This window comes from Corylus avellana, chromosome ca5, assembly GCF_901000735.1.
Source record: "Corylus avellana chromosome ca5, CavTom2PMs-1.0".
Taxonomy (NCBI): domain Eukaryota; kingdom Viridiplantae; phylum Streptophyta; class Magnoliopsida; order Fagales; family Betulaceae; genus Corylus; species Corylus avellana.
In genome coordinates, this window is record NC_081545.1 from 11,795,497 (window position 1) to 11,808,031 (window position 12,535).

The following is a 12,535-nucleotide window of genomic DNA, read 5'->3' on the forward strand; positions in this document are numbered from 1 at the left end:
AAAAGAACCTCTCTATCAAAGAAACAAAAGTCAAACAATGTTCATTAGTTCTAAGCACCAAGGTTGTTAACCCTTTAACATTTTTCAATCCAGTCAATCCATAATCAGCATGAAAAAAAAAAAAAACACTTTTATACACCAAAACGATTGCCCTATACAAGAAAACTAAATAACTATGTTCTTCCATTCAAAAATCCAAGATTAACAAAAAAAAAAAAAAAACAACTTCCATTCAGTATACGATTAAAAAAAAAAACCAACAAAAGAGAGATATAATATTATCAATAAAAAAAATCAACTAAGTGAAATACAAAAAAATGTCTAAATTTTTGTAGGAGAGTCCTAGTAAGAAAGCAATCAAACAACCATATGTGTCATCAACAACAATTAAAAAATCTCTAAAAGAATATATATCTCAAAAAAACAAAAAAATAGTTACCTTTACAGATGATGGATTGCAGGTGATGGTGTCCGGTAGTGGAGTGGCTGGTGGGTCACAAGAATGTTACGGAGGGCGGGAGGCGCTCTTTAGTGGGAGGGAAAAATTTTGGGGCAAAATCAAAAAGGAATGAATTTGAGAAGGAAAAAATTTTTTATTGAATTTTTGTCATCTTATGCACCAATAGTCTTTGTTGCCCATCACTCCTGACACACGATTTCTCCAATGCCAAACCAAAAGGCAATCTCTGTGGGCCATCTATTTTTTTTTTTTACTTGTTTGAATTTAACAGACGTGGCATCAGCCACGTTGGCTCCACATCATTCTGGAAATTACTTTCGGGAAAAATGTTTGGATCTCTAGCATTTCCCTTAAAGAAAAACTACAGCTTTAAAGGAAAAAATGCAAAGTTTGGAAGAAAGCATACTTTGAGAAGACCTAGATAATGTGGTTAAGTTTAACCAAATCCAAAAAAAGGTTAAATCAGATTAAAGGTCAGATTGGATTAAAGTTCAGATTGGATAAAATTTCGGATTTGATTCAAATTCAGATTCTGCAAATGTCTCAGTATTTTGACTATAACTTTGCGCTGAAATATCATATTGAAGTGATTCAAGCTGTATTGGAAAGCTAACTCAAAATAATACAATTCGTTGTGAAATAGGATTTTCCTAATTCGGACGGTTACTATGCCAAAATCGCCCCGCAATAAAAGGATACAAATTTGGAATAATTCTATTCCGATTTCAGACTTCTATTTTGATTGGGGGACAGACCTCCGAATTATCTAGGTTTACTTGGGCTTCTAGGACTTCCCTAAGCCGATAAATAGACTTCTTTGCATTCAAAAAAATATATAGAATTTCAGAGAGCAAAATCCTACAGTTTTTCTCTTTTTAGTTTAGGTTTTCTTTAAATTTAGATTTTATTTTTATGTGGAGCTAAATTCCCAACTAAGGTTGGGGATGAAACCTCACCGATGAAGAACATCAATATTTTCATGTAAGTCTTTATTTATCTGATTTTATTGGGTTTAATATTTCAATTGTTTTATCTCTTTTCAATGTGTGGAGTGATTCTTGGATATCTTTTGTGATTCAAGGATACACTTGATGATTTAAGATAATTTCCACATAATTGGATATTCCGTGTTATTTGTTATACGATACATTTGATGTTTCAATTAAGATTGGATATCTTTTGTGATTTATGGATACATCTGATGATTTATTTGATATTGGATTCCTCTTGTGATTTGTGCAATGAATGGATACATGGGATGGTTTTGATTAATTGTTTGAAGCATTTGTAAAACATATCTAAGATTTTAATTGTGAGAACTTCATATTAATATTGATAAACATGAAAGTATGTTGTTATGATTCGGTGATTGTGAATTCCCAAACCGTAGTATTTAATCTCTTAGTTTATGTTTGTCTTTTAATTTTTAAAACCAAAATGAAAACCCTTTTTGGAACTAGATTAGGATTTAATTAGTTTAGATATAAATTGCTCTTTCGAAAACACAATTTCCTATGGGTTCGACCATGCACTTGCAAAACATTATATTGCAAACGATTCGTGCACTTGCGAGTATATTAAAATTTGCACAATATATGCTTTCTTCCAAACTTAGCATTTTTCTCTTTAAATTTGTAGTTTTTCTTCAACAACCTACAAAATACTAAAAATACAAAACTAATACAAAACATTAAATAACGACACATATAAAGGATTAACTAATGTAAATAAAGGGGTCCAAATATGCAATATTTGGCACTTATCAACAAGTTCCCACGTACCATTTTGATGTAAGGCCTTCATTCCCAATTCCATAGCTTGGTTCGAAACAGAGTCAGATAAGGCATCTTGCACTGTCCTTGGGGTGGAAACAGCAGAAAGAAGGGAAATAAAGCAAGAATGGGAAGGAGATAAAGAACTAGTGGATATAAACTGATTGATAAAATGTTTAGTAGTGCAAGAACGTGTACCTTTTCGTAGGGCAATGGACAAGGAAGCAGATGTAGGTGGCAGCGGATTCGAAGACGGGACGGATGATGGTGGAGGTGTAGGAGCTGAAGGGAGTGGCTGACGTGTATAAACTTGGAGAGGAGCACAAGCGCATGGAGGCAACACGACAGGCTCATAGAGATATGGAACAGGTAACATTAGGATCAAGGGTAGACGCTTTGGAAGATGCATCAACAGGAAAATAGGAAAGAGACTCAACAAATGTGACATCGGCGCTAGTAAAGTAGCGGAGAAGAACAGGACTATAACAACGATATCCTTTATGAGTTGTGGAATAACCAAGGAAGACACATTTAGTAGAGTGAGGATCAAGTTTATCATACCCAAGACCCAAGTTATGAACATAGCACACACACCTAAAAACCTTGAGTGGTATGGCAAATGGTGGTGAAGAGGAGTATAAGAGCGAATGTGGAGAAGCACTATCTAAGATTGAGGAGGGCATCTGATTAATGAGATAATTAGCAGTGAGAACAACATCACTCTAGAAATGTTTGGGGACATGCATGATGCGGTATTTTTGTGACCAAAAATATCAACTATGAAATTACCACTCGTAATAGGACGAATCCCGTAGGATAGGGCTATATTGAGGGTGTCGAACCTCAAGGACTGCAGGGATTTTATTATCAAAATTCGAAAGATTAAAATTAACTTAATTAAAAAGAGAATTGATTTGATTTTCTTTAAAACTTAAAGTGCATGAAAATAAAAGAGATTTACAATAAGAGAGAATGTAGCGTATTGACTTCACCTCTATCTGCACAACAATGGTTAATCATAATTAATCCCAGAAATTTGTTATATGCATGTTATAAATAAACAAGAAACTACCTTATTAAAGAATAAGCATAATCTATCTTCGGTTGGCACGGATCGTCCACCTAACCACTAAAATGCGGTACGATCCGTCTCCCTAGGTATAAATTATTAATTTTTTTAACAGGATACATATAATTAAAGAATAAGTGTAACCCATCTTCGGTTGGCACAGACTATCTACCTAAATTACATTAAACTAGGGTGTAGTACAATCCGTCTTCCCTAGGCATGACCTATCAAATCCCATTGTATAACCATCATCCTCATAATCACAGAAAACAAGAATGATTTGAGATAAATAAATGTAAAATACTTTCTAAGACAATAGAAGAATTTCACAAATATTGATTTTGGAATTTAAGAACAATTGCATTTAATAATTAAGAACAGAATCAAAAGGTAGCAATTCTCATAGTTATACAATCAACATGCATAAATTGAAAATATAGAAATTAAATACAATCAAACCATTGTGCTTGGATAGGGTTACATCAACATCCCACGAAGGGGTTTAGCCACTCATGATCTTCTAAGCTCCAAAGACAAATTTATGATTTCTAGCTCTAGTAAGCGGTGTGTCTGTTTACAATGTTTAGAGCCCTATTTATAGGGATTAGGAAAACCCTAGAAAACTGGAGGTCAGTCTCCCAGTCCAATTGAGAGATTGAAAACCAAATTCACGCTGGAAAAGGATTGTTGCCGTGCAATACACGCCCGAGTGCGCTCGATTCAAAGTTTTGTGCGCTCGAGTGTAGTGCGCTCAAGCCTAGCTGTTATGCGCACAAGCGCAGACATGCGCTCGATCCCTAGCCGCAGACTTGCGCTCAAGCTCAGGAATAGTTGCACTCGATCCTAGATCCAGAATGCCCGGCTTTTTGCCCTTTTAAGCCCAATTTTCAATGGTTTGTCAAATAAGACCTAAAACACAAAAACAAAACAAAATCAAACAAATAACAATGCTAAGGAATTAACATATGTAAATTAAGGGGCTTGAATGTACAACATTCGGTGCTTATCAATGCATATGAATTAAGAGACAACGCACAACATCCAATAAATGACGATTCTTGCGTTCAGCAACACCATTTTATTGTGGAGTGTGAGCACATGAGGTTTGATGCATAATGCCTTTATCAGATAAATAAGAAGCAAAAGAACTAGAAGTGTATTCTTTGGCATTATCAGAATGCAAAATATGAATTTTCTGAGAAAATTGAGTCTTAATCCTATTTCGAAAAATTTGGAAGATTGAAAATAATTCTGACCGATTTTTCATTAAAAGTAACCAAGTCATGCGGGAAAAATCATCCACAAATGTCACAAAATAATGAAATTTATTGGACGCAATATTCATAGGACCCCATAAATTAGAATGAACGAACCGAAAAGGATGAGAAACCCGACTAACAACTCTTGACGGAAAAGGAACACGATGATGCTTATTAAGCTGGCAAGCTTTGCAAGATACAGACAACTCATGATGAAGACTCGGGACCTGATGTTTCAACGTAGGAAAGGAAGGATGACCAAGATGACAATGCCACTGAAGAGCGGAGTTTGATGACTGCAAAGCACGAGGGGGACCCGAAGGTGCAAGATCCAGATAATATAAGCCACCAACTTCAAGCCCCATACCAATCATCCTCCGCGTCTTGAGATCCTGAAAAATGCACAAAGAAGGGTAAAAACTAACATAACAATTAAGGGCTTTGGTAATTTTACTAATGGATAATAAATTAAAAGGAAAACTAGGGACATGTAGAACATACAACAAATTAATATCTGGACTCAAATGTGAGTGGCCAGAGCCGGCTACAGTGGAGAGGGAACCATTAGCTAGGGTGACATTGTGGGGGTGCATCAACAAGATGATAATCAGAGAGAGAAGTAACCGAACTAGTCGCTTGTTCATTGGAGCCAGAGTCAATAATCCATGAGTTGCAAGTGGAGGATAAAAGACAGTGAGATGCAATACCTGACTGAGCAAGAGTAGCAATGGAAGTGGAATGCTTATAGGCCAAGAACTGAGCATACTCATCTTTTGAAATGGAGATAAGATTAGAATCTTGAACAAAACTTGAACTAGCAGGGGCCATAATCTCAATCAACAAAGAGGCCAAAAACAAACTCCAAGGGCCAAAAAAAAAAAAAAAACCCAGCTTAAACCAACACCAATCAGTAAAATAATGAGAAAGAGGAAAAACCAGTGGAAATATAGTTGAAAACACCCAACAGGAGCTTCGTCGGAGCTTCAACAGAGATTCCCTGGAGACAACCAAACTCCCCGGAACCAGACAGACAACGCCAGCAATACCAAACCCTTAAGCTACAGAAGCGATCGGCGACCATAGATCATCTTTTCAGCAGATTCTTCGCCGGAGACTCGTCGGAGACTGATCAAACTCACCGGAGACCGGAAGACCACGTTGGAAATATCAAAACCAACGACTTCAGACCCAATCGATGACCACAAGGCAGCGATTCAACATCAACTTAGCTCTGGCAGCCACATACGTCACTAAACACCACAGACGAGGTTGGCCAAACACCACGCCGACCACCATCTACCGTTAATCATGGTTTGTGGGCATGAAGCCCATTTTCCAGATTGCAGTAGAACCAATAACAGAGAAAATAAAAGAAAAAAAATGATGAAGGAGTGGGTATAGAAAGAATAGAAGAAGAATAGGGGAGGCTGTGTATTCACCCTGCAGCTACTCTCCTCTCAAACAACACACACACACACACACACACACACACACACACACACACACAGATATATATATATATATATATATTTCTTGTGTTTCTGGCATATTGGTACAGCGTTTCTCTGGGAATTGTTCGGCTCAACAAAGGTGGGCTGGCTAGGTATTTCTTCAGCTACTCAAATGCTTGTTCACACTCCTCGGACCACTCAAATACCTTTCTTAAGATCTTTAAGAAAGTGAGACATTTTTCGGTTGACCGAGAGATAAACCTATTTAGCGTCGCAATCCTTCCAGTAAGTTGTTCAAGCTATTTTGTGTTCTTCGGGGATTACATGTCCAGGACTGCTTGGATCTTCTTAGGGTTGGCTTCGATTCCCTGGTTAGAACCATATAACCGAGGAATTTCCTTGAGAAGAGTCCAAAAGTGCACTTCACGAGATTCAACTTCATTCCGTATTGTCTTAGCGCCTTAAATGTTTCTTGCAAATCATGGGTGTGGTCCAGTGGTAACACACTCTCGACGAGCATGTAATTGACATAGACTTCCATGTTTCTTCCGATCTGCCCCTGGAACATCTTGTTCACCAGCCTCTGATTGGTGGCCCTAGCATTCTTCAGACCGAATGGCATGACTTTGTAGCTGTACAAGCCTCGGTCCGTGATGAATGCAATCTTCACTTGGTCAGATGGATACATGTAAATCTGGTTATAACCAGAAAACACATCCATGAAACTGAGCAACCCCTATCCAGCTATTGAATCCATCAACACATCAATCCACGGTAGTGGAAAGTTTTCCTTCGGGCATGCCTTGTTCAGGTTGGTCAAGTTTGCGCACATCCTCCATTTCCCATTCGAGTTCTTGACCAATACTACATTGACCAACCAATCAGGATAGTAGACTTCCTCAATGAACCGAGCCTTAACCAATTTCTCCACCTCTTCGGTGATGGCTATGTTTCACTCAGGAGCAAACTTCCTTCTTTTCTGTTTTACTCGCTTCATCACCAGGTCCACATTTAGCTGGTGGACAATCTCCTCGGGGTTGATCCCTGGCATGTCTTCGTGTGTCCATGCAAACACTTCTATGTTTTCCCGAGGAAAGTTGGTGAGGCCTTCTCAAGTTTTTGGGGTTAGTTGTGAGCCGATCTTCGCAACCTTGCCTTCCTTAACAGCTACATCTTATAAATCCTCGGCTAGTTCACACTTTGGCATACCCTCTTTTCTGCTGCCCACATTACTAATCGTTAGGAGCGCAGATCCCGAGGGTTTCTTCAGTAAAGTATTATGACACTTCTTTACTGCAACTTGGTCTCATTTGACTTCCTCGACTCTCTCATCCCTCGAAAACTTCATCTTCGGGTGGTAAGTTGAAGTTGCAACCTTCAACTTATTCAGTGATGGACGAACAATGATTGCGTTGAAGGCAGATGGTCAGTCAACCACCAAGAAATCCACCATTACTGTTGCTTGCTTGGGGGCTGTTCTTGCTGTAACAGGAAGGGAGATAAGCCCCATGGGCTGAACTTTCTCTCTTGCAAACCCAACCAGTGGTGAACCAAATGGTTTGATCCTCTCCCGATCAATCCCCATTTGTTTGAAAACTGACCAATACAAGATATCAACCGAGCTTCCATTGTCCACCAAAATCTAGTGAATGGCACGGTTAGCCATTGATGGCCTTTCAAGAAGGAGAACCTCCTCTACATTCACTCTCCTTGTGTGAGCCTTCCTCGTAGAGTTGGCCTCTCCTCCACCAGCTATCCCTCAAGAAATTGTGTGAATTTCACCAATCACATCTTGATTCCGAGGATTTTTGTGGTCGTCCTGATCTCTCCTCGGCTCATTGCCTCTTCTTCTTTGATCTTGTCCTCATTCGAGGCCTTTATGATTCACCTCCAGCCGCAGAGGCTGGTGCTCCTGAGGGATCCTACCCTTCTCTCTTTCGTCGGCCAATAACGTCACCAACTTGCCATTTTGATGAAGTTTTCAATCTGCATCCGCAGAGATATGCAATCCTCGGTCAGATGACCATGGTAATTGTGGTACTCGCAAAACTTTTGGTTGTTGTGTCTTTGAGGAGGAGTCCTCATCTTCGCTGGCAATCTGAAATTGGGATCCTTGTTAATCTCCATGAACACTTCAGTCACACTGGTATTCAGCGGAGTCTATCTTTGGTTCTGTCGGCGGAAAGGCTTTACCTACTTCCCCAGACTCTTCGGGCTCCTCTCCTCCTTTCTCTTCTTAGTGGATCTTTCCAGTGCTGCCTTGCTGCTGCTTGCTCCACCCTAACCACTCTCCCTTTTGGATTTCATCAGGGCACTGATGGTTTCCTCTTGGTTTATGAACTATTTGGCTTTGTTCATAAACTGATGAAGAGTTACCAAAGTAGGTATCCGGGCTAGCTTGGTCATCAACGGCCCTCCGGTTTTGATCCTGTTCATCAAAGCCGAGTGCACCGTCTCTTCCTTCAGGCTTTCTACACTCAGCTTCTCTCGGTTGAACCTCAGCATGTAATCCTTCAAGGATTCATTTTTCCCTTGCACAAGGGACAACAGGTAGGTAGGGTTCTTCTTCCTCTTTCGGATTGTCAGAAATTGGCTTAAAAACTGGCGTCCAAGGGAATCGAAGTTGTCCACAGATTTGGGAACCAACCTCCCGAACCATTATTTGGAAACTCTCTTCAAAGTCAAAGGGAAAGCTCTGCATGCTATGTCGTCGGGGGTGTGGAGAATGAGGTGAGCTTGAAAGCTCTTCTTATGATCGACAGGTCTCCATTGCCATCGTACTTGTCGACACGGGGTACCTTGAACTTATCGGGAAGAAGAAACCTCATTACCCAATCAGTGAAAGGGAGGTTTATGTTCTGCATTAGATCCTTGGCCACCGATCGATGCTCTCCATTAGCTAATTGCTGAGCCATCTTTACATACTTTTTCTTCAGATCCTCTATGCCCAAACTTTGGGGTGGAAGTGGAGTCTACAAGGCATTTTCTATGGTGTTGTCCTGCTACACATATAGTATGGAGCAGGTGAGGTAGTATGATTCAAAAAAGAAGTATCATGTATGAGGATTTTATGATTATTATGGAGGAGCTTTGTTGTTACTCGGATAAGGAGTAGATGGAAGTCATGGCGGTGGTCGCTTGGAGTATATGGCTAAGGGGGTCGAGAGGGGTTAAATGGCCCCCCCACCTCTTAAAAATTATCCTGACACCCCATAGAATTTTTCAAGATTTCCTAGTTGCCCACCCTTAGCCATGCATCACGGGGCAAATATATCTATGAGAGACAAGATTCATGACTCACACCATATCTCTTATGTTCTTGTAATTAGGTCAAAGAGTTAGACTAACCGATAAAGGTTGAAGAAGAAGGTTGAAGATGATCTTTTCATTTCTTAAAAAAAGACACCATTTAGCTTTGCCAAAACTATTGTTTATATAAAATGCAATTTTAAGAACAAGAATTTAGGAAAATCCAAGAAAACGAAGAAGAAATTGACAGAGAAAGAAATAGAACCCTAAGGGACTTGGCAAGTGAGCGGACCGAAGGAGGAGAGCTCTTCGCGGATGAGATTGCTGGTGGCGATGTGGGGGACACCGAGGAGGTGGGAGAGGCAGAAAGAGTAGGTGCCCTTTTCGATGCCGGGGCAACCAAGGAACACCCACTTGACGTTTCTGTCCTTGGGGCCGTGGCGTAGCGGGAGGGGGTTTTGGGCGAGCAAAGACGGCTCTTCAAGGTCTGCTCCAAAATTTGCTACAAAGCAAGAAGAGAGCATCTAGATAGTGGAGGCGGCTATAGAGGAGATCGGTGTTAAGTCTCTCGCTCTCTCTCTCTCTCTCTCCAGGAGCAGTTCAAAAACCACCATGGCCAAAGTTTTCTTGAGTCGCATTTGGGAATGTTAGGAAGTGGAGTAGACCAGAGTGCTATTATTGACAATGTTCATGACTACGAAATACACTCTTTGCCAACATAGGATCCAAACAAGTACCCAAAGGCCAAATGGCTTTCTTACAAGAAATAGCTCAATTAGTTGGAGACCACGACTTATGAAGCGGAAGTCACTAGACCGAATCTCCATTTCCCTTTCCCCCCTTTTTTTTTGGGAACGTGTCAAAAAAAATGCCAAATGACTTATTAATTAAGAAAAATAAATAATTAATTCAAACTTAAAATATTATCATAGTTCTTTAACTATTTGCCAGTTTTCAATTTCTTTCTTATTAAACTATCAATTCTGTCATTTTAATTGGTATTTTAAAAATGTTCCAATATAATTTTTAGCATGATTTACTAAAAAAAATAGTTCATGTACACAATTAAAATCGAACAGAATAATTGATTAAAATAGCATTTTGTTCTAAAGAAAGTAATTAATATAGTGGAGTTGAAAGTGTTTTGCTAAAAAGAAGGGAGTGGATGGTGCAGACTCCAGCTCCATAAGAATCCGAGAGAAACATTGTTAAACAAGTGATTGTGTGTGGTCATGCGCTTCTCTAGTGCATCAATCTAACCCATACACACTTCTCTCTCTCTCTCTCTCTCTCAATATATATAGACACACACACAGACACTTTAGTGTATCTAATTAGAAGCCCCTAACATAAACTTTCTTGAAAGCCAAAAGCAAAGATGAACACCATTTCAAAGGTATGCCTTTTGATGCTTGTAACTCTCTTGCCAAGCCAAATTCTTGCTCAAAATTTGATCATCAAAGCTTGTGATACCACTCTGTACAAGGAATTGTGCAGAAAAACTCTTGAAAATGACCCAGAAAGCCGTGCTGCAACTAGTTATGAAGTTCTGGCCAAAGTTGCACTAAAGCATGCAACATCCACAGCAACGCAAATACATGACCAAGTGAAAAAACTGCTCAAATCATCGAGCAAGCCGATTAAGGCTGCCCTGACAGACTGCAATGAGCTCTACCAAGATGCACTTGAACAACTTGATGATTCCAGCACTGCCATTATAACCAAGAATTACGACATTAGTACATATTTGTCGGCTGCCATGGATGATGCTGACACATGTGATCAAAGCATCGAGGAAATGGCACCCGGCAAGACTCCAATAGGCAATCAGGGCACCACATTTAGCCAGCTTTGCAGCATTGTCTTGTCCATTGCCAAGCAACTGACATGAAAGGGCTGCTAATCTCTTCCTACCCTCATACTCTAAACAAAAATTACCATATTAAAAAAAAAAAAAAAAGAAATCCCTCCATTATACAATTGGCTTTACCTGATTTCAAACATGTTTAATGCTAATCTTTAGTAGTTTATCTTGTGTTTTTCTGTTATAGCAGAATCCATCGCCTACAAATTTGTCAGAGACGAAAAAAGGAAGAGATCAAATTGAAAGTTAGATCATGTAACAGAGTATCTCCCTATGTGTTGCAAATCAAATTAACTGTGGTTAATGGAGATTCTGTCAAATAAAATAGGCAATACAAAGAAACACTTCAAAACCAAAAATCCACTAGATTATATTCGCTTCGACAAGAATTCCTACAAAAATGGTAAAAAGAAATTCCTTACTGGGTTTGAAATAAAAATGTAATCCAATAACATTGGAGCAAATCTCCTTGGACTAATAAAGGAGAAAGCTCAAGCGAACAGGATTATTAACTTGTTTTACGCACAGATAAACTCCTGGAAACAATTTCCTTGGAAAATAGGTTCCTAAGAAGAACTATGTGTAAATGTCAAAACAAAGAAAGACAAAATAAGGATAACCAAATCAACATGAATCAAAGAGATAGCAGTGCTAAGGGATATTGTTAGGATGCATTCGGCAAAGAAGGTGGGTTCTGAGCCTCGGAGAGGAAGACCATAGCTCTAAAACCTTAATCTTGAAGAACTTATTTATAAAGGATATAAAAGTTAAATTACAACAATATCCTCGAATTGGTTTTATTAATACAGGCATAAATATTAGTAAAAAGGAAAAAATGAACTCAATGAAAAAATAAAAATAAAAATGAAAACTTCACTTACCACCCCCAAATGTTTCATCACTAAAAAGTATCAATTTCAGGTAACTATCTTTTAGAAGTTTGCTATGTTAACCTTCCCGTCAAAATTTAGTGTCAAATCCTAATATAAAAGTGAAATTCTCAAAAACGACGTTGTTTCATGTATGTGTATATATATATATGCAATTAGCGGTTAACGATTAGTGATTTTTTCTAACCACCTTTAAAAGCGGTTAGCGGGCAGTTAATAACCCCCCACCTTTTCACCCCTACATTTAATAGGTTGACAAAAGTTGCCAACCAGGTGCTTTTGTGTGAGATCTGGTCTATTAAGGCCTGGTCTGATATTGCATTAAGAAATTTTAAAAAGTGATAAATCTTAACATAAAAGTGAAAAACTCATGTAGGACGTAAGGATTGTAACATACCACCATGTTTTCCACAGCTAATGTCCATGGCGGCCCACTCTATCAACACTGATCTTGTGGTAGAACTTTCTCTTTTATCGGCTCGACTTACCTATGAGTATTTTAATCTAGGCCATAGGTCGCC

General features: G+C 39.0%; 1 protein-coding gene across 1 annotated transcript; it reads left to right on the forward strand.

Annotated features, from left to right (window-relative positions):
- Positions 1–10,638: 10,638 nt before the first annotated feature.
- Positions 10,639–11,151, forward strand: LOC132181773 (pectinesterase inhibitor 6-like). Its single transcript, XM_059595009.1, has one exon. The coding sequence runs from the start codon at positions 10,639–10,641 to the stop codon at positions 11,149–11,151; it is 513 nt and encodes a 170-aa protein (XP_059450992.1).
- The last annotated feature ends 1,384 nt before the right edge of the window (positions 11,152–12,535 follow it).

What these genes read in the sequence shown, in the direction of transcription:
- LOC132181773 (XM_059595009.1), top strand. Translation starts at nt 10,639, where the DNA reads ATGAACACCATTTCAAAGGTATGCCTTTTGATGCTTGTAACTCTCTTG.